This window comes from Eutrema salsugineum, unplaced genomic scaffold (assembly GCF_000478725.1).
Source record: "Eutrema salsugineum unplaced genomic scaffold, Eutsalg1_0 scaffold_15, whole genome shotgun sequence".
Taxonomy (NCBI): domain Eukaryota; kingdom Viridiplantae; phylum Streptophyta; class Magnoliopsida; order Brassicales; family Brassicaceae; genus Eutrema; species Eutrema salsugineum.
This window is the reverse complement of record NW_006256867.1, coordinates 3,185,412-3,208,733: the sequence shown is the minus strand read 5'-3', so window position 1 is coordinate 3,208,733 and position 23,322 is coordinate 3,185,412. Positions and strand designations below refer to the sequence as shown.

Sequence of the window (23,322 nt, the reverse complement as noted above, 5' to 3'; positions counted from 1 at the left end):
CACAAACGTAAAATCTCATTTTTCCTGTCAAAAACGTAAAATCTCATTTTCCCGTCAAAAAACGTAAAATCTCGTTTTCCAGTTAAAAACGTAAAATCTTGTTTTCCTGTTAAAAACGTAAAATTTTGTTTTCCTGTAAAAACGTAATATCTTGTTTTTCCGTTAAAAAACGTAAAATCTCATTTTCCTGTAAAAAAATTATTAAATCTCGGTTTTCATCAAAAATGTAAAATCTCGTTTTCCTTCAAAAACATAAAATCTTGTTTTCCTGTAAAAAAACGTAAAATCTTGTTTTCCCGTCAAAAAACATAAAATCTCATTTTTCCGTCAAAAACGTTAAGTTTCGTTTTCTTGTCAACAAACGTAAAATCTTGTTTTTTGTCAAAAGATTTTATTTTTCTTGTCAACAATGTAAAATTTTGTCTTCCGTCAAAAACGTAAAATTTCGTTTTCTTGCCAAAAACGTAAAATCTCGTTTTCTACCATAAACAATATTATGTTTTCAATACAAAACAAATGTTCATTGTTCATTTGTCATTTGCTCATTCAAAATATAAAAATGTTTATTTACTCATTTGTCATTTGCATCATTCAAATGATTTATCCAGATGAATCATCTAAATGGATCATCTAGATGCAAAATGATAAATGAACAAATGAACAGGGTCTAAGACCATCTTTATCGAAGGTTTTAAACGGGTTCAAAGATGGGGTTCATGGGTTTTTTTTTATTAAAAATAAATGAATAAAGCCCAATATCTATGAAACCGAGTCTTAATTTAGAGCTTTTAGAGACAGTTTTACAAAGGGTTCACGCATGACGTGTCTGAATTTGAATTTGATTGGTTGGGTTTGGAGAAAAAATTTTATTGATAAAAAATTTGGGATAAATCCCATGAGGGGTTCACCATTACTAATGCTCTAAGTACCAGTAGCACACCCTGTCACTACATCCAAATTCGAGCTTGGACCTCGAGTTGTTTAAGAATTGACTCTAATTAAGAGGATTCATGTCAAATTCTTGAAAGAGAATTAAAAAAAAAAAAACTCAAGATCACAAATCCTAAAACTAAAGGTAAGAAATAAAACAGTTTAAATCCAAATATAGAGGTAACAACAAAGACAAGTTCAAATTTAGCCAAATCATAATCTTAGAAAATGTCTCTCCACCATTAAATCTTGAGCTCCTCTCAAGATCTGTATATATACCCAACCACATCCTCTTATTGCAAACTCAGGCTTTGAGGTTTAGCTTTTACTATAGAAAAATAAAGGGTAGTAAATAAATAAAAACACCCAAAAGATGGGTCTCAAGGCCTCCTCTTCTCTCCTCTGTCTCGCCATCTTACTCGGTGTTTCCTCCATTGTATCATCGGTTAACATAACCCGAGCACTCGAGAAATACCCTGAATTCAGCACCATGACCGAGCTTTTCGCCAAGACCGAACTCACACCGATTATCAACAAACGTCAGACCCTCACCGTGTTGGCTCTTAGCAACGATGCAATCGGTTCCATCTCCGGTAGACCCGAAGAAGAGCTAAAGAACATTCTCATGAACCATGTGGTTCTTGACTACTATGATGAGCTCAAGCTCAAGGCTCTTAAAGACAAGAGCACATTGCTCACGACCCTTTACCAGTCCACCGGTTTGGGCCAGCAGCAAAACGGTTTCCTAAACTGCTCAAAATCTAACGGAAAGATTTACTTCGGGTCTGCTGTGAAAGGCGCTCCTCAAACCGCAGAGTACATCACAACCGTGTTCCGTAACCCTTACAATCTATCTGTTGTCCAAATCAGCATGCCCATTGTGGCTCCTGGACTCGGAGCTCCGGTTCAGGTTCCTCCACCACCACCCATGTCTTCACCACCGGCTCCATCTCCCAAGAAGGCTGCAGCTCCTGGACCAGCTGAGGAAGAGGTTTACGCAGACGCTCCTGCTGGTGCAGCTCCAGAAACCGCACCTGCATCAGCACCATCGGAAGATGGTTCTCCTGCTCCGGCTCCAGAGAACGCTGGTAAGAAGAAGATGGCAGCAGCTGATGAAGCTGAACCACCTACTTCTGCTTCTAACACCGGTTTAAGCTTTGGTGCTGTCCTTGTTCTCGGGTTTGTGGCTAGCTTTGCTGGGTTCTAAGATGGTTTAAGACAGAGCGAGTGGGAGGATAGTAAACTGAAAATGAGACTCGACCATAGAGAGAGGCATTGTGATATGAAGTGGATCAAATACTCACAGTAATGTACCTCAATCATCTATCATTAAGGAATGAAAGTAAGTGTGTATATGTTTTTTCCTCATTCATCCAATTCCTAAGGAAATTAACACACACCATACGTAATCCAACAATAACTGCAACGAATTGCTTCAAACTAGAAATATCGAAATGACATGGATCATTTCAAATCAACCAAATATATCAGAAAGTTTTAGCATAAAGAAACTGCACAAAACCGATCAAGCACTGCAAAAATGACGAAGCCGTGCTTTAGAGAGTTTTACCAAAACATCAAGAATAAACCTAAAAATCTTGCAGTTGCTCTAAGACAGTTAGATACTGAATAAGCCTGTTTGATTATGCCGAGGAAGAAAACAAATGATTCGGCATTGGTAGAATGTGCAGCCTGTCATTTAATCCTCTCTACGATGTTCGCAATGACCTCTTCCATGTTAAGTTCCTTCATCTGTGTAAATGGGCGCTTCATATCCTACATAAAAAGAAAGTCGCATCATATTCTATATACCTCGGAAATTAAGAACATGAAAGCAAATATTTTCATGTTGCATACCTAGTTACTAACAAACTAATTTGCTAGTTATTCTTATTTCAAACTACAAACTACTTAGCACTCATCTTGATTCAGCTAAAAAGAAAACAACTAAAAGCACAAAACTTGATTCAGCTAAAAAGAAAACAACTAAAAGCACACAACTTGATTCAGCTAAAAAGAAAACAACCAAAAGCCAGTTTATGATCGTGACCAGTTGACTAAGCAGATATAGCATCAGAGGATCAGAAATTTGGACCTTTTTTCCATCTTTTAAAAGCATATCATCAAAGAAGCTGTGTTATGGAGAATGAATACGGAAAAGACGAGAAAAGTAGAAAACTCATTCAAATGAAACAAGTCACTCACAGAAGTGCAGCTAATTGACATACTACATTGAAGCACGAGAATGAATACGGAAATACGAGAAAAATCATTCAAATGGAACAAGTCACTCACAGAAGTGTGGCTAGTTGACAGATTATATTGAAGCACGAGTATGAAAGGCTTACCAAAAGACTGACAAATGTTTCGCCGCCTTCCTCTCGAATCTCAAAGCAACCACGCCTTGGCTGTTAAAGCAGATCATAAAAGGAAAGAATTAGCAATGGAAAAATTACTCGTTTAAAACATAAGGAGACAAACAACCTCAAAAACAATCAGAGGAACAATATCAAGCATTTATGGCAGTATATACATCTGTAGTGAGAGATTTTGCTACCTTCACAGCATTCACGGTCACTAAGATGCCAGGAACAGCGATCTCAAGGCCTTCCTTCACCTCGTTAGCTCTCTCCTTGAATGATTTGCATTGGTTGCTTCAAGAAAACAACAAAAAACTTCAGTGAAGTATACGAGAGAGAACATCATTCAAATGTAGTTAAAGGAATGGCTAGATTTCTTTCCTCGAACATCACCAATCACAACAATATACACACTAAGAACCTCTCATTAGCATAAAGAACATGTTATCCTGAGAAAGCACACAACCAATTCCTCTTCAGAACAACGTATTTATCTGTACCGAACTGAATGGAATCAGAAAGAGGAATGACATATTGCGCACAAAACAAGCAGGAATGTGTGCAGCTTCAAGAACGAAACCCTAACAACAAGAGAGCAAAACCCTAGAACAAGAATTTTTCCAAGGCACAGCGATAAAACCAAGGATTAGCTTCACTCAGAGGAACAGAAGACCTAAATATTCGCTTCTACACTTTCCCCCAAATTTCTAACGAAACCTAAAAGAGAAGAAAAGCAAAAATGAAGAAGACATTGTCGTTTACCAGTGCTCAATCACAATCTTCTTTTTCTCGGAGTCGTCTTCATCTGCAGCAACATCGTCTTCCTTCGCCGATTCTTCATCCTCCGTCTTGACTTCAACAGCTGCCTCCTCTTCTTTCTTGGCCTTCTTCTTCGCCGATCCACCTTCCTTCGCTTTCGTCTTCCTTTTCTTCTTCTCGGGAGATTCGAACTTCATGAGCTTGGAGGAAGAAGAACCAGACGAGTTACCACCGCGTCGCTGAGTTTGGCTACGAGTCTGCCGATCCATGCTCCGAGTCTGCCTCGTCGACGTAACCGCCACAGATTTCCCCTTGTCTTCTCCGCTAACCTTGCTCTTACGCGGCGCCATTTGTACGGAAAACGAAAGAAAGAAAAAGCTCCCGTCGCCGGAAAACCTCCGCACCAAAAATGGCTATTATGCTCTCGCTCTCTCTCTCTCTCTCTCTCTCTGAATCTTCTACAGTCTCTTTGTCTTCTTTCTAGATATTTCACTTTTTCACGCGCTCTTTTTTTTTAACGCTAAGTTAAAAGACGTTAGAAGGGACTAAAGTTCACCTCGGTACGACACGTCACAGGAAATTTAAATGGACGGTCAGGATTAATTGAGAATAATTAAGGTTTGATTGGTAACATGGTTTAAGCAAGTTGGACGCTCTAACCGTTTTTCTTTATCATTTTGGATACACTTTTGACCAATTGTTATCAATGGCTAAAGTAACTAAACATAATAATGTAAATTTACACACAAAAAAATTAAATCGCATGGTAAGATTAAATATCAAATATCAAATAATTTATATATTTATAAAATATTATCAACAAACTCAAACACAGATGTTATGTGGTTAACAAATCCAACTTTTTACAAGTGTTAGAGATTAATCTGGATGTGGGTCCATTTATATACATTATAAAAAAAGAAACTCAAAGACACATGTTACCAGATTACAATCTAGTTCATATCATGGTGATATAATACAAACCATAGAATATAAAACCCAGAAAAATATTTATTACTCTACTTTTAATTTCTTAGCATTTATTTGATCTGAGTTTTATTGTAATTTATTTAGAACAAAAGATAAATACAAGAACACTCCCATCATAAAAGCAACAAGCGCGCCCCTGCCTCTTCAGTACATTCTACACACCACATTCTTGGATTAAACAAAGTTTCATTCTATACAGAGTCTCCTCACAATATTTTGTGTTTCCCACCATTCCTGTAATCACAATCAACATAAAAAATTTAGTAGCCGATTTAAAATGTAAGAATATAGTATTACATTCCTATGAAAAATATTGATGCTTTGACATTATAGATCTGATATAATATGATATTAAAAAAATATTAATTGTTATATGTTAAAACTATATTAAATTACCTAACACGAAAACTATGAAAATAGTTAAAATGATTAACGAGAATTGAAAGTGTTTCTTCATTCTAACTAGATGATATATAAAAATAAATTGATGATGTTTTAGGTAAAACTAAAAAGAATAGACCGAAGTATACTTTTAAATCTATTACAAAGCTCATCTAATTTAAGCATGGGGCCTTATTTCTTTTTTTTTTTAATGGTCTGGTGCTATACAAATTCCCAACTGTTTTGCTAATTTGACATGTAAAAGGTATTGACCGCTCTTTTTATTCTTTTCTTATGAAGTTTTTGTGGTTGTAATTTGTAAAGTTTACCAACAATTATGAAAGCTCATCAAATTAAAATATAAATATAAACATATATATATATATAATATTACTCTTTCTGTCTCGTCAAATTTACTAGTATTTAGGAGACTGCAAAACACTTTTAAATTGGGCATCTCGACATTGAAATTTATGTCTTTAAATAGGGTCATGTATAACTCTAAAACAAGTTATAATATCCTGGTTTTTATCGCCATATCTACTAGTTGATGTCAAAGACACGATTTTAGTTTAACATCTTATTTTCTTGGTCACCATTATTTACAGATATTGGTGGAATGGAATTTTTTAGGAAATTGTTTAAACTAATTTGGCCAAGACTGAGAAACATATAATAAAAAAAATCACACATATTAAGGATAATGTGAGCGATGTTCTTAAAATAGCTCAAGCAAGCAAAAACTACTTGGAACATGGGAGTATTCACATAGTCAATATATATAATAGATTTTTTTTTTAAGAAATAGGATTAGGTCTCATGGACTTAAAAGGAGTCGACTTTTAGCAGGAGAAAACCTAACAAATCAAGATTAGAGAATGTTTATCCGAGAAACAGAGATGAACACAAAATAGGGCAAGGAACAAAGGAAGAAGGAAGTTTAAGTAATATATCAAGAAATAACGAGTACACATAAAGCTAAGGTTGTTACTTCAAAGGTCAAAATGCTCATAATTTCTGTGCTCAAACGATGTCTTACCCTTTTTTAGTAAAAGCGGATAGAGATCATATCACTAAGATAAATGAGATGTTTGTAAAAACTTGAACCTTATTGTAGTGGTAGATACGGATTAAAATTTCATAATATTCAAATTTGAGAATCAACAACCCGAACTCGGATACACTAATATTTATTAGAATACTCACAAATATATCAATCTAATTCAGATCTGTCAAAAAACGGCTAAAGTAATTAAAATAATAATATAAATTTTCATGAAACAACACTTCAAATATTAAATCACATTTAAAGATTAAATAGAAATGATCAAATAATTTTTTATTTTTGAATTATTTTTCCTCTACAAACTCAAACACAGATATTAAGTTGTTCACCAACTTATAGTAGGCCAATGGTTGAAACATTCATCAAAAGATTTGAGAAATAGAGTTTGAATATTTCCATTGCGATATCATAGTTCGCCATTGTGGATGGTTAAAATGATAAAAAATAAAAATCAGACTTTTCACAAGTCGAGGCCCGGCCCAAGGAAGAGGCATAGTAATCAACCGCCTAGAACCGAAAAAATTTATGGGATTACCTTTATTTAAGAACAAAAAATATATTCTGAATATCTAATTTTTTTAATCCAAAAAAATTAAAACTGTATGTTGATTCCTTCCTTGACATTTGTATGTTAAGGGTTTTGCCATCAATAATTTGTTCACTTGTGAAGATCAACATTATTCAACAGAGTTTAATTTTGATTAGGGCCTTCCATAGGCATGGACTGGCGGTGCACAAGTCTTAGAGATTCATCTGGATTTGGGTCCAAAATTTCCATTGTGGATGCTTAAAGTTCAAAGACAAATGTTACCAGAGTTCCATCTACGAGTATATATCATGGTGGCATAATACAAATCATAAACTATAAACCCAGTAAAATATATATTATATTACTCTATTTTTTATTTCTTTATCATTTATTTGAACTGAGTTTTATTGTAATTATTTAGAACAAGGATACAGACAAAGACACTCGTGACCAGCTTTGGAATCACAATAGCAACGAGCCTGCCCCTGCCTCTTCAGCACACACACCACGCCACATTCTTGGATATTACAAGTTTTCCCTTTACTCAGAATCTCCTAACAATATCGTGTGTTGGGATCCCATCGTGGTTGCTTCTTGTTTCCCACCACTCCTGTAATCACAATTAACATAATATTTTAGTAACAGATTTATAATGTAAGAATATAGTATTACATTCGTATCAAAATATTTATATTTTGACATTATAGATCTGACTTGATATTAAAAGGTAAATATAACATGATATTTACAAAATATTAATTGTAATACATTAAAACTATTTTAATATAGATATATACCTAACACGAAAACTATGAAAATAGTTAAAACGATTAGCGAGAATTGAAAGTGTTTCTTCATTCTAACTAAATGATAGAAATGAATTGATGATGTTTAAACTATCTAAAAAGAAAGAACAAAGCATACTTATATATACAAAATCATCTCATTTAAGTATGCCGCCGAAAATTTTTTGTTGAATGGGTCTGGTGCTACACAAATTCCAAACTGTTTTGCTAAATTGATAAGTAAAAGTTATTAACCCGTTCTTTTTACTATTTTATTTTGAAGTTTTTGTTGTTGTAATTTGTAAAGTTTACAAACAATTATGAAAGCTCATCAAAACTTAAAATATCTCTATATCTCGATATTATTATTTGAGTATACATTTACATAAATGAATCTTTATTTGTAAGATATTACAGAATATTTTACATAAATGAACATTTATTTATAAAATATTACATAAATAAACATTTACTTAGAAGATATTACATAAATAAATTTTACAAATATAGAAAACTCAATTAAATATTCCTCCATAAGAGATAGTTAAATATAGAGCTCACAGATTTGTTTTGAATATATATGGAGATAAATCAAAAGTGTATTTAGTTTCTTTACGTATTAATTATTTTAAATAATAATAAATCTATATATATGAAAAAAATCTATTTGAAATTTTGCAATAATTTTCATTTGTATTTTCATAATTAGTTAGTATCATTTTTGAAAATCAGTTCAATTATTTTTATAAAAAAAAATTGAAATGTATTTTCAAAATTTAAATTGTATTTTTTACGAGTTGGCCGAAAAAATATTTTAACAAATTAAAAAATAGATTAAGTAGACGGATTTGTCCATTTTGACAATCCTATATATAATTATTATTAACACATATTGTATAATTCATTAGCTAAAAATGGTAGTTTTATCTCTAATACAATATTCACAATTAAATTATTAATTTTATAGATATATGTATTTAGATTCTAATTCATGTTGGTATGTATATAAGTATATATATATATATATATATATATATATCAACATCATACCACTTTCACATCTAAAAACTACTAATAATTAAACCGCATAACAAAACTAGCTCATAGTCTTATATATGCAAGTAAATATCAGTTGTGTGATATTTATATATGTATTGTTATCTAACAACCACTAATTTTATTTACTTTTATTTTTAAAAAAATTTTGCCACCAATTTTAATTTAACCAAAATTTTAAAATTAAATTTAAAGATAATTTAAAAAACATTACCATGCACGATATGCAGGTTAATTTTTAGTTATTATTATTTGAGTAGACATTTACATAAATGAACATTTATTTGTAAGATATTACAGAATATTTTACATAAATGAACATTTATTTGTAAAAAATTATATAATTAAACCTTATACATTAAATGACTGGACCATAGAAAATTCTGTGGACCGAAATAGCAGGTCTTAAACTGGATAGACTATATTCTATATGTTGATAAAATATAACTTCTACTGAATACACAATATTCTATATTTTCGTAGAATATTTATTCTATTTATTAGATCAGGTTCCACGTTATTGTAGAATAGTTTTTCTACATATAGTCTTCATTCTATATTAAAGTAGAATACGAATTTTACCAAAATCTATGAAAATCTAGGAATTATTTAACATCCAGAACTTAATATTTTTGAAAAAAATTTAATTAATATACCAAATAATTCTTTTTTTTTGTCCCACAAGAGGAATTGAACCAGACGGAGTCTCTAAGAGCATGTACATCAGTGATACTCATTTTGAGTATCTTAAATTTATTATATTGATTTTTTATTATTTATAAACAGTGAAGAACCTTTAACTTTTTCTTTTTCCATTGGTGAACTTCATTAAAGTTTTTAAAAATAAAAAAAAAGTTAAGAGAAGGCATCTAACTAGTGCCACCAAATAAGCCAAGTTCAATATCAAGACTTAACAAACACATTCAAGTATTTGAAATCAAAGACATCACTCAAACGCACAACGATAAAAGGTTTAGTGAGTATGTAAATCTCTTGTGAACACATTACAAAAGAAAAGAAAAAAGAAAAAAAAAGAAGAACTTGATCAATCTTGGTATCATGTGCAGAAACTGATATCCTCGATTAGACACATATTTGCTTGAACGACTGGCTGATTTAGTGATCATATTTCTGGAACTCCCACTCACTGTTATTTGTTAAAAACTCAGAAGTATGTAATGAAGTGAATTTGACCATTCTCTTAGTTTATAACTCAACCTCAAACATAGATTATTGCAGGTCCAAATCACTGCAGGAATTTGAAAGCATGTAAACAACAACTATGATTTGGTTTCTCATTGCAAATCCTTCAATTCCATAAATCTAAACCGCTTGCAGACCAAATAAGAAAATTCCAATGTCAAGACTTAACAAATGCATTCTTTTAGATACTAGAACTGTTTCTCAAAACACTACTTTGCATTACCATTCGTGTGGTTTTAGATACACAATTATGATTAGCTAAAATTTTCAACCCAATCAAGTTTTAAACAGAGAGCATGGATCGGATCAAATCAAAGGCGTAGAGGAAACAAGACTTATCATTTGCAACAATGCATTGTGCATTCCTCACTTGTACCACTGGCCTGATTAGCCTGACTTTCAATGCCTAATAACAAGCAGAATACGATCCAGCGGGAGAGGAGGAAGTGAGCGGAGCCCAATCTGGCGGGAGAGGAGGAGTCTTCTTCAGCCTCGTCTTCCTGTAATGAGCCGCCGTCGATTTTTTGTGTGGCCTCGACGAACATTCTATCACCATTCCCAGTCCTCCTCTGTTCCCCAATTTCGGAATCTGAAATTAGCAGAGAGACGGAGAAGCAGCGACAATGATGATTCTGGTGTCAAAGATTGCCAGCCAAAACGAAGAGGAGAAAGAATCGTCGATCAAAAATCATCGGCCAAAAACGAAGATGAGAAAATGGTTGAAGAGGAAAAAGAGTCAAAAACAAAAAGCTCTGCCCAATATCACATGGTCTATGATACCGTCTCTAAGACCATCTCCAATGGTTAGTACTTTTAAGGAGTATTTAACAATTTTTATATTAATTTTTTTTATAATTTTTTTGTTTAAGCACCCCACTAACTTTTTAAAAAAATTTCATCCTCCAATGGAAGGTGCTTAAAGTGAGATGCTTAGAAATTTAAATTTTTTTTTTAATTTGTATTTTAAAGATTATGTTTAATAGTTATGTTTGTGAAGTTTAAAGAAGGAAAGAGAAGAAAGAAGAGTCGAAGAAGGAAAGAGAAGAAGGAAAGATAAGAAGAAGAGAGAGATATTTCAATTGATAGGGAAAAAAAGAATAAAATAAATAAATTAAATATCTCAACAACTGAGAGAAGACCACGTAAGAGGTGCTTAAGGATGCTTAAAATGCTTATATAAGCATTGATGCTAAAGATTTTTTCCATTAAAAATTTATTTTTAATCTAACATTTTGATTAGCAACCCTTAAGCATCCCTTGTTGGAGATGCTCTAAAATCTCTTAATTAAGAGATGGGTTGATGAGAAAATGACATTTTCCTCTTTTTTAAAAATAGTTTGGCCTATGAAACTGAGCCCAAAAAGTGTTTAGAGACTTTGATGGACATGGTCTAAGAACTTAAGCACCAATTCACCACAACACATCGAATGGTTTAAATAATTGTATAAACTGATGGGTTTAACCATGTTTTTAAAGAAATAAAGGATTTAATCATGTTGGTCAAAACTATAATGGATTTTCAGTTGATCCATACACTTGAACGTTATGCATACATTTTACTCTTGCATTATTCAAATTTATAGTTGTCTCGGCAATAGCTTAATAGATGTTTGGAAATTTAGAGAAAAAAAGAAAAGGTGTTTTTGTTGAATGGTTGACATTGACTCCAACTTTCTTTGATGACGAATGAAAGGGAAATCATGTCTGAATTATATATGTTACGTTTCATATAGAATAATACATTGTTTTTGATTAGTTGTTCTTTTTCTTATCTAATTTTAATTTAACTAAGCTATTGAATTTTTATTTAATTTTAATTTAACTAAACTTATGTATAAAATATATAATAATATTCAATAATTCAAAGATTAGAGGGTAAAAATGGGTTAACATTAATATAAACATTAAAGGGACAATTCTCTTCTAAGAAATATTAGCAATTCTCCCAGTAAACCTCCCAAAATATTATTCTGCGAAAGGAATTCTCCCAAAAATATTATTCTGCAAATTTGTGCAAAGAATTATTAAATTTAGATGATGAAAAATTAGTGCAAAGAATTATTAAATTTTATAAACATTAATATAAAAGCAATTCTCCCAAAATATTATTCTGCGAATTTGTGCAAAGAATTATTAAATTTAGATGATGACAAATTAGTAATGATTAACATCAAATGGTTTTTCTTTATAAGGAAAAAAAGACCTCAAAGATTTTTATTAATAAGCGTACGGTAAAAATACCAGAATTATATTTGAAGTGTGCTACAAGTAGCATACCAACCATGAATTCTGCATAAATCAATCCTTCTTTCATGAATATGTCACTTTCTTGATTAATATTAAATATGTATCAACTTGTAATTTTCATATATCTCTTTCTGTCTCGTCAAATTTACTAGAATTTAGGACTTAGGAGACTGCCAAACACTTTTAAATTGGGCATCTTCTATATATTGAAATGCATGTCGTTAAATAGGGTCATGTACAACTCTAAAATAAGTAATAATATCCTGGTTTTTGTCACCATATATATTAGTTGATGTTAAAGATACAATTTTTCGTTTAACGTCTTATTTTCCTGGTCACCATTGATTCTAGTAGATATTGGTGGAATATTTTAGGAAAATGTAATTTGGCCAAGATATCACATTTTTTTTTGTTCAAATTTTATTAAATTAAACAACCGAAGGAACAATATCCAAAGCAAATAGAATTTGCTTGGCCAAGATATCACATTATCAACATGACAACATACATATGTTGATATGCATAATTAGTGTAGCGGACTAGTAAACTGTTTTTTTTTTTTAAGCTAATGATTCTTTATTACGAATATCAAAATACGTATTAAAGGGTTTATAACACCTAGAAAATGATTCACCAATAGGGATCCAAAGTAAATTAAGACATTCTTTTTACGAGTGTATGACTAAAGATTAATGTTTTACTTTTATTTTTGGGCTGATTAAAATCTCTCGGATGATCTTTATAAAATTTTAAAAACATCTAATAATGCTTCAAATTGAATTGACCACAGCTACCAATCTCATTTTATTGCTCTAGTAAGAGCCTTTGAAATCACTGTTCCAAACAATCGACAAATTAGGAATCTACATTCAAATCACCGTGGTTTGCGACGAGAAACTCATCAACATATACATTATCAACAATTGAAGGCGAAAAGAACCATTATCACTATCTACTTCTACTGTCAATTACCTTTTCAAAACAGCTCAACTGAATCATAACTTTTGTCTTCCCATATTCATTGAAAAAAATTCACGAAAAAACAATAAAAAACTTTGCCAAATCTAAAATAAATAGGATAAAACTAAACAAATAAAAAAAACCAAAAAAAAAAAACCAACCAAACCGATGTTAGAGCTGTAGAAACTTCTGATCATCAGTCTGGATCATAGAAAACAAATTGTACTTTTATCTTTCTCGACGGCTAGAGTTTACTAAATTAATTGCCCACACACAATAAACTGTTGTTAGGGGATCAAAATATTAGATTGTTTCATATATTTGTCTCTTTTAATGTGAGATATGAGATATTAACACGGTTTATCAAGTTAATTAACTTATTTCGAACCGAATCCTACTGCTAAATTATATTTGAGCCAAGCTATTTGGATCAACATATATGGCTCTGATTCTATATTTTATTCAATGGATTTTCAATTCACACTACAAGAAAACAGTTAATTGGCGACGACATTTAGCGACTGATTTGGCAGTTGCTAACTGTTACGACTAATTGGTGACTGATTTGCCTCCAATTTACGTCTCATAAAATTCAGTCAGCAATTAGTCGCTAATTAACGACTAATTAAAACAGTCGTAACTGAGTCAGTATTTAACGACTAATTTAACGACTAATTTACGGTATTTGGGAATTGGCGACTACTTTGCGACTACATTTCGGCCCAAAATAAAAAAAAATGTAAACAAAGCCCAAATCCATTTAAACACTCGAGAAATCTCACCAAAAATTTGAGAACCCTAACCACTTAACAAAAATTCCCCAAATCTCTTCGACGAAACCCTAACCCCTTTCTCTCCCAACCCAGAAATCTCACCAAAAATCCCCAAATCCCCAATTAGCAACTTGTTCTTCAACGATTAGAGGATGGGTGGTCGTGGTGGAAGGAAGAGAGGACGAGGCAGAGGAGGTGTGGCACCGTCGCAAGCCAGATCGTCGTCGCCTCTGCCAGGTCGTTACGACTTCACGCCCTCGCCATCGCCGCCGGTTGTCCCCACGCAGCAACCATCAGTATCCGTGAGGGATTATCCACCACCGGCGCAGTTGTTCCCGAACTCGCAGAATCCACATCGAGGACCAGAGTCTCGATCTCACGAGCAACCATCTCCACGCGGTCAACAGCAACCATCTCCACGCGGTCAACAGCAATCTATCTCTCAACAACAACACGAGCAAGCTTCTGACGCTCAAAGTGTATTTCCGGAAGAAGAAGAAGCTCTATGCCCCGTGAATCTCGCGGAAGACCAGCAACGAATTCTCAATGCCTTGCTCACTCAGCCTGGCAGGGAAGCATACACCACAGTCCTCTCTCCCATAAAGAAGCCGAACACAACATGGTATGATTTCAAGTAATCTAATTGCATAGTTTAGGGTTTTTTGGCTAGAATTTGTATGATTGTTTAGAGTTGTTAGGGTACTTGGCTTAGAATTGTTATGATTTAGGGTTTAGAGTTGTTATCGTACTTGGCTTAGATTTGTTAGATTTGTTTATGGACTGTTTATTTTCTTATCTTAGTATTGGGTTTAGGATTGTAACTGTTTCTTTACTTTATTGTGTGCTTGCAGGTTTGGGCGTGACAAGTCTTCCCTGACTCGGAAGATAACAAAAATTTTCTGTAACAAGTTCGATGGCCCATTTTATAGCTGGACATGTGTGCCTCGGGAGAGACAGGAAAGATTCTTTATTGAATTCGCGGTAAGGTTCTCTATCCATATTCTCCTTTTTTGTGTTGATACATATGAGCCATTTGTTTTTTATTGCTCACTAACATCATCTTCTCTATTTTTTTGGTAGAAAACCCACACTTGGGATCCTTTATTAACCGGTGTGGTTCAAGAAAGGTTTGAGAGAGTATGTCTCCTCCGGATGAAAGACATGGTCAGCAAGGTTAGGGCTTCTCGAGAACAACCAAACTGGATTGGAGATACCACTTGGAAACAAATGACAGAGTATTGGGACACTGAAGAAGCCAAAGAGAAGAGTTCCACCACATCAGCTGCTCGGATGTCTGAGCGTAATGGACTTGGTCCTCATGTTCACTTCTCAAGGCAGAAGTCATGCCTCCAAATCCAACAAGAAATGGTAAGTATATCAATTTTTAACTTTCTCATAAGTTATATATCATCTTTAGTCAGATGGAAACTAACTCTTTCTTTATATTGTTATCATTTCAGGAAGAAGAGTTGGGAAGACCGGTGAGCCTTGGTGAAGTTTTCATCAAGGTTCATACAAAACGAGATGGAACATTTGTAGACCGAAAGTCCAAGACTGTGGCTGAGGCTTATAGGAAGAACCTGGAATCCAAGTTGGCAACTCGCGGGATAGACTCAGAGACTTCAGATGGTACTTCACCATCGTTGGGGCTAACCATAGAAGAGGAGAATGAGATTTTTCTTCAGGTAAAGTCTTCGTTTTTTATTTTTGATGTGTTCTTTTATATTATGCTTTGCTTCTATAGCTTTCAAGTTGTTATTTTGTTTGATGCTTTGATGTTAATATATATGCATTGATGCTTTGATCCTTATTTTGTTTTTGCAGTCGACTTTCATAAATGAGCGAGGTATTCCTTATGGAATTGGAAGTCTTTCAGAGACACATGTCAATGGAAAGAGGAAAAGCCCAGGAAGCTCTTCAACATACAAGGGATTGGAAGAGCAGCTACAAGAAGCTCATCGCAAAATAGAAGAACAAGCGGCTGAGAACTCCAAGCGTGAAGCAGAGCAACAAGCCAAGCTGGACAAGTTATCTATGGTGGAGAAGTATTTGACTGAAACTGATCCAAAGTTCATGGATTTTTTGACTGCAAATCAAACTCTTCCAAGTGATCAAACTCACTCTTAAGGTTTTTCTATGTCTCTTTTTTAAGTATCTCGGCTCACTCTTTTGAACTTATCTCAATGGTTAAGTATGTAACCATTTGATCTTTGTTTAGTACCTTTTGGAACAATGGTTTTATGTCTTTTTTTAAAACAATGGTATTATGTAATATAATGACTTTTTGCATTTTGCATTTGAATATTTTTTTGCTGTTAAATTGTTATTTAAAATGTAGAATGGATTCAAATTATCAGATTTGGAAGAATCTAATCATAAAACTAGATTTTGTTTTCATTTATTGAAGCCGTCGCAATGCAGTCGTAAATCAGTCGGAATACAGTCATAAATACGTCGCAAAAAAGTTGTTAAATTGCACCAAATATCATTCAATTATCGAACCATATGGTCGCCATTCAGTCGCAAATACGTCGCAACAACAGTCGTCAATCAGTCGCTAAGGTAACGACTACTTTGCGACTGATTAACTTTGTCAACATTTAGTCGTTATTCAGTCGGTATTTGGCGACTGATAGGCGACTAATTGATTTAGCGACTCAATATTAGCGACTGATGCTATTAGTCGGAACTCGGTCGTAAATTTAGTGTTAGCGACTAATTAGCAACTATATATAAGGTCGTTAAATCTCTGTTTTTTTGTAGTGTCAAAGTCAACAGACAGAAATGAAATGCTGTCTATCTTTTATAAAACATTTTTTCATGTAACATAAGTTCATTTCAACTTTGGACGTGAGATCATAACATATGAGTTTTTTAAAAAACAAAATATTTAACCAGATCCTACTAATCCATGTAAAGAAAATAAATATAATTTACATGATCATAGTGAAAGCAAAAAAAAACTGACTAAATTTTTTTTTGTTTTTTTATGTAAAATGGGATCTTCAAAAAATAGAAGTAATTTTGTGGGTCTTGCCAAAATATAAAAGTACGTTCTGATTTTTAAAGACTAGCGGTGCGAATTTACTAAAGATTGTTGTTATAATGGACTTATAATTTCTCGTAGTAAAAATGCTTGCCCAATAATCACGCGAGAGATGATATGATTATATGATATGAAGAGGTAAATGTGTCGTAATTTCTTGTTGGAGTGAACATATCCTAACATTTGAAAATTTTGAACTGTAAACAGATTATAACAATCTTTTAGATTTTTCTTAAATATTAAATAGCTATACGTAATGATGATAGCTTCGTAGGAAACATTAGGAGAAAAATGTACAAAGAACGGTAGGTGTTAATGATTGAGACATTCTTCGTTGATTAGAGACGCATTTCGTTTTCTTACATGAAGTGTTTTATAAGTTAAACCAATTATTTTTCTGGAAGACCAAGAGTATAAGGGAAATACTATAACATATCTTCAGAAAGTGTAATTATCATTGTTATTATCAAAATTAACTAACATTTATCATCTGATAAAGATATAAATTATTATTGAGTTCAATGAAAAATTTGAACATCTTAGATAAATTTCAGTAATTTCTTAGTCCAAAATTCTATATTTTAAGCGATAATTGCAATAACTATTGACACAAATACTTTGTTATTAGATCTTAGATGCTCTATTGTTTAATTATTTTCTGATATTTTATTCTTTTCACTGACTACGTAGTCCAAGATAATTATTGTTTATATTTATGAGACTATGAATCTAAAACTTTCCAAGTTTGATATATATTTTTCTTTTTATTTCAAGTTATTCCTATTTCCTACCACTAGGCAGTCAACCCGGAATTTCAAAATGAGATGTTAGGTTTCGATTGATTACTAATATACTATATAGTCTATAAACATTTTTTTTTGACAAAGATATATGCGTTTGTTTTTCAATGCTTTTTCACCAAATTGATAGTTAAACTGAAATGTTATATAGATTATCCTAATGTTATAGAGTTTCTTTGTCCTTTTCAATCTCCATATGGAATCTCATTGTGTTTATTTTAAGATGAGATGTTAAGACAAATTAGTGAAATCTTATTTATAGTGATGGCTAATTCATATTATTAATCATGATAATGAAATGGTAGTGAATTAGTGGTTTTTATTTGTTAACAAGGTGTCAATTAATCGCAAATAATTTTTAAAATATAGTTCGAAATGCCGTTAAACCATTTCCTATGTCGTGTTAAAGTCTGAGCTCCATAAAACCTCCGTAAAGCCTTCATTCGTGTCGATCTTTCAGAGACGTCTTGTTGACTCCACATATTGGTATGTTGCATCAGTCTTGGAACCGATATGGAGGATTTCTCAGAGAATTGAATACTTTTTCCATCACGGGTTTTGTCATATCGGCCTCCCATATTGGTTCAGAAACCGATACAAACCTCCTCTGATTTGTTCTTCATCTCTTTTTTCTCCTCTTGTCTTATTTTTCCTCCATGCAAGTCTCCATTCATCTCCAAACTCTGAAGTCCCTACAAAGACCAAAATATGCAATGCAAATGAAAAGAAACACATCTATGACTCTAAAATTCATGACAAGAAGAAAAAAGACCCAAACATAAAAATATCATAAAAGCTATACAGAGTGAGACTAAAAATAAAGGGAAAAACCATTAAAACATGCAAAATATACATATTAGATCCTTGGTTCAGAAATGTGGACCTGGAAAAGAGGGTGTGAGCTATATATTCGTTGTGGGAAAAATTCCTCAAAGTGATCTCGCTATTAAAGAGGTATAAGTGCTTTGTGACAAAAGTCTTCTTAACGGATGCCAAAAATTTTAGGTAAAAAGTTTCACTAGGGGAAAATCTAAGGATTTATGTTGGGCATCAAGCATCAATTGGAGCCGTTGAATTGTTTTTATTCGAAAGGAGGATTACTGGGATATCAATCACAAAAATAGTCTAATATATAAATCCAATTAACTTCAACTAGTATGATTCATTCTGAAAAAGAGTCTAAAAATAAATCTGTGCAAACTTTTACTCTTGTATATAAACGAATAATATCATATTAATAGAGAGTAAGATATATGTAGGTTTGAAAAACTCATGGATTTGGAGAATCCAACATTTTAACTGCGATTTTCTAATAATTCGTGATGAGTTCGGGCTAAATACAGTACCCCCAACAGTACTCATCATTTAAATACTTTGGTGGCCGCATTAAGATGCGCCTTTAAACTCGGATGATTAGTTGTATTTTATCGATTTCCGAACCAACAAAATTTGCATACATACGTAAGTTGTGATATTTTCCTTGCTAATTAGTGATGCATAAATTTAAAGATTTTGTATGCCGTATTGTGCACAAATCATATTAATTTTCTATATTATTTTATCGAATGTTTACATTCGAATGAAATTACATGTAAATTTTATAGGTATTTGTACACGTGTGTATAGATATAACTATATGAGTATGCATATGTATAAGATAAGATGAATTAATAAGGGTCCTAAAAGGAGAATTTCTTGACCAACTACACAAAATAAACAAAGGATAAAATTTGGACGTGGGAGGTTTAGCTGCATGTACCTTGTACTTGAAGACCCTTATTAGGTGAGAGCTTCATGCACACTCTCTCTTCCACATTTTCCTTATTTGTTCTATATTATAAATTCTAGTCACTTGATAGTTATCTTATTTAAATACTTATTTATAAATAATCACAAAAAACTCATCTCTTGAAATTAAAAATTCTTGCTGTTAAAAGGTTTTCAATGAAATTTATAATGCTTACAATGCAGTCTTCATTGGAAGATTCTATTGCTTTCATACTTTGATGGTAATTGGATTTTCTGAATATAATAATTAGAAATTTGATCTTCAATTTAAGGCAAAACCGTGTTAGAATAATTGTTTTTTTCTAAAAAAAATTGCATGCATGGCAAAAGAAAGAAGAAAAAGAAAACCTGCTCTTTGTCTCTTCTTCCTTCTTTTCTCCTTAGAATAGTCACAAGTCATCCTGTCCCATGACATATAAATACCACCAAAACCCTAATCTCATAAAAGTTTTGGTTGTCTGGTTTTTCTTCTTCCATGTGAGTAAGCCCAATCTCTTACGCTATACATATATTTCATATATAGACCTTGTTATTTCTCTTCTTTCAAATTCCTCCTTTAGGTCATTGATTTTTGAAATAAAACATTTTTTGAACGTGAGGATCGATGTCCTTCCATATTCTAATGGATGGTGAATCTTAGACACTTAGCTAGGTATTTGAAGCAGATATAAAAGGTATTTGGATTTGGAGTAATGGAACAAGGAGATCAGCAGCAGCAGAAGAAAAAAGAAGAAGCTTTGCCTCCGGGTTTCAGGTTTCATCCAACGGATGAGGAGCTAATTTCGTATTATTTAGTTAATAAGATCGCCGATCAAAACTTCACCGGAAAAGCAATCGCCGACGTTGATCTCAACAAGTCAGAGCCGTGGGAGCTTCCTGGTACGTCAATTACTACATATAAATAGCTACTTGCCTTCTTCGTATAGATACAGTACAAGAGATCACAATTCACACATGTGTAAATTAAATAACTATATGATATGTATTTTACATCTTTCATTATGGGATACATGTATACATTTATATATCTATGATTTTGTTCAAACTTGGAAAGACCTAAATACGTTTGCTTAAAAGATATCCAAAGCGATATATGCATATTTTTTAGGTTTGTTTATTTTCTTTTATAAACGGATATGTATATATATATATATATAAATATGTAATATGTATGTTTCTTATATTTTACGCATATGGTATATACCTACATAACATGATGTGAGACATAACTGAGTCGTATAGTGTTAAGAACTTGCTTATACTGTATATATATATACATATATATATAAATGAACATAATGTTCAAATGTTTAGTGATCTTTCTATTTAAGGTAGCATCTTAAAGTTTAGAACGCCCACTGATTTTGTCGTTTTGAGTATATTTTTTTAATTAAAATGCAATATAAAATCATGAATATATTCTTGATTACTAATCAGAAGTCGGTTAGTGTAAAACAAATAGCACGTCAATTGTAATTCCTTTAATTTGTATGTGTTAGATATCCTCTCCACAATCTTCACATAACTTTTCTTATACTAATAAATTTATAAATAGATATGGAATAGTTTTGAGTTTCAGGTAAAAAGAAAAAGAAAAAAATCGGTTGGAAAAATATATAAGCGTATTTTAAAAATAGATTATCACACGATAAAGTTTCCTAACAAACTTTAATTACATCAACTGAAGTCATGTTTTCACTACCGTACGTACGTTAATTTCTCATCTACTCATTTTTGTCTGTAGTTCATCTATAATCCAATAAGTTAATAATATCTTTGTTTCATTTTTTTGGTTTTAAACCGAACCGATTCAAAGCTAACAAATTTGTCATTATTCCGCATCTTTTCATAGAGTTCTTTACACTCTATCATACATCACAGAAACACTTAAAATATAATCATGGATTACCAAATCAATTAAAGCTTTAAGCTTATCACTGACTAGTGAGAACATGTTTTTTTTTTCGGCACTTAGTGTCTAGTGAGATGTTGTTATTTTGGAAAAATAAAAGTAATCAAAAAGCCAAAAATAGTTGTTTAGCTAAGTTAACACTAGCTCATTACTTACAAAGTTTCTCTGTTTGAGTAATATTTTGATAGATAAGGCGAAAATGGTAGGAAAAGAATGGTACTTTTTTAGCCTACGCGACAGAAAGTACCCGACGGGAGTGAGAACAAATCGGGCGACAAATACAGGATATTGGAAAACCACAGGAAAAGACAAAGAGATATTTAATAGCACAACCTCGGAGTTGGTCGGAATGAAGAAGACTTTGGTCTTCTACAGAGGAAGAGCTCCTCGAGGTGAGAAGACAAGTTGGGTCATGCATGAATATCGACTTCACTCCAAGTCCTCCTATAGAACCTCCAAGGTAACTCATTTAATCTAAAAACCTATAGTTACTATCATTGTGGTATAAATTTTAGTGAAAATGGTCTAAAATAGTACAAAATGATGAACTAATTTCAAAATGGCCTAAATTTTATTGGCTATAGTAAAGATGGCTAATATTTAAGTCTAGTTATGTCAAATCTGTTCAAATCCACATAATGCGTTGTTTAAAAAACTCTATAATGTTCCTGCTACGTATTGCTTTTTTTTTGTTTTAATATTCATAGTGACTAATTTGCATGTCGAGACGAGTATGGACATTTTATTGATCTCGACAAAAACAAGACACAATTTAGTGCTTTTGGCATGAATTTGAATATCATATATAAATATATATATATATATATATAATCCAGTAAAGATGGTTTATAAGAATTTAGTTTTTACTTTAATCATAAAGTGAACGCAGCTTGTTTCACAAGAAGAATATACATAAAAACTCAATTAATTCTCCTTTTCCCATTGTGTAACATGTAAAAACCAGCAAGACGAATGGGTGGTGTGTAGAGTGTTCAAGAAAACAGAAGCAACCAAGAAATACATAAGCAATAGTAGCAGCAGCACAAGTCAACATAACCAAAACCACACAAGATCCTCATTACTATCAACCAACAACAACAACAACCCTAATTACTCATCAGACCTCCTTCAGCTCCCACCACATCTACAACCACATTCCAGCCTTAATATCAACCACACCCTCATGGCTAACGCCGTTCACCTAGCTGAGCTCTCTAGAGTCTTCCGTGCTTCCACAAGCAGCAACATGGACTCTTCTCAGCAGTTAATGAGCTACACACACATGCCTGTCTCAGGGCTCAATCTCAACCTTGGTGGTGGATTGGTCCAGCCTCCCCCTCCTACTGTGTCGCTGGAGGATGTTGTCGCGGTTAGTGCTTCGTTCAATGGCGAAAACGGGTTTGGAAATGTGGAAATGAGCCAGTGCATGGACTTGGATGGATACTGGCCATCTTATTGATTAGTAATTATCAGTTTAAATTATGGTTTTTAATGTTGTTGGTTTGAGGAAGAAACTAGAAAGTTTCATTTACTTGGTTGGTAATACTTTTTTTTTGTTTTTGTTTTTGTTATTGCATTGTTACGTTTAGCTATTCATCATAAAATTGATTAAGAATCAGACTAGTCAAACCAATTATGGTCTGGCTTTATGATTTATGGCAAATTATTTTGCTTATAAATAAAAGAAAATGTTTTATCAATATCCCAATTTGTTTTCATTTTAGTTAACCATAAAAG

General features: G+C 32.6%; 3 protein-coding genes across 4 annotated transcripts; 2 read left to right on the top strand and 1 right to left on the bottom strand.

Moving 5' to 3' along the window:
• Positions 1-1,241: 1,241 nt before the first annotated feature.
• Positions 1,242-2,292, top strand: LOC18022344 (fasciclin-like arabinogalactan protein 3). Its single transcript, XM_006404915.2, has one exon. It carries the CDS (start codon positions 1,304-1,306, stop codon positions 2,135-2,137), a length of 834 nt encoding a protein of 277 aa, XP_006404978.1. The 5' UTR covers positions 1,242-1,303; the 3' UTR covers positions 2,138-2,292.
• A 127-nt stretch (positions 2,293-2,419) lies between these two features.
• LOC18022343 (selenoprotein H) lies at positions 2,420-4,529 on the bottom strand. The gene is made up of 4 exons (XM_006404914.2): positions 4,053-4,529; positions 3,488-3,584; positions 3,279-3,338; positions 2,420-2,706 (listed from the first exon to the last, which is right to left on the bottom strand). The coding sequence occupies exons 1-4, from the start codon at positions 4,397-4,399 to the stop codon at positions 2,626-2,628; spliced, it is 585 nt and encodes a 194-aa protein (XP_006404977.1). The 5' UTR covers positions 4,400-4,529; the 3' UTR covers positions 2,420-2,625.
• A 15,602-nt stretch (positions 4,530-20,131) lies between these two features.
• On the top strand, positions 20,132-23,217 carry LOC18022342 (protein CUP-SHAPED COTYLEDON 3). Of its 2 annotated transcripts, XM_024158448.1 has the most exons (4): positions 20,132-20,150; positions 20,314-20,552; positions 21,774-22,045; positions 22,550-23,217. In XM_024158448.1, exons 2-4 carry the CDS (start codon positions 20,366-20,368, stop codon positions 23,042-23,044), a joined length of 954 nt encoding a protein of 317 aa, XP_024014216.1. In that variant the 5' UTR covers positions 20,132-20,150; positions 20,314-20,365; the 3' UTR covers positions 23,045-23,217. The 2 variants fall into 2 exon arrangements, with proteins under 2 accessions (XP_024014216.1, XP_006404976.1); XM_006404913.2 differs by having other exon boundaries at positions 20,138-20,552.
• Positions 23,218-23,322: the final 105 nt, after the last annotated feature.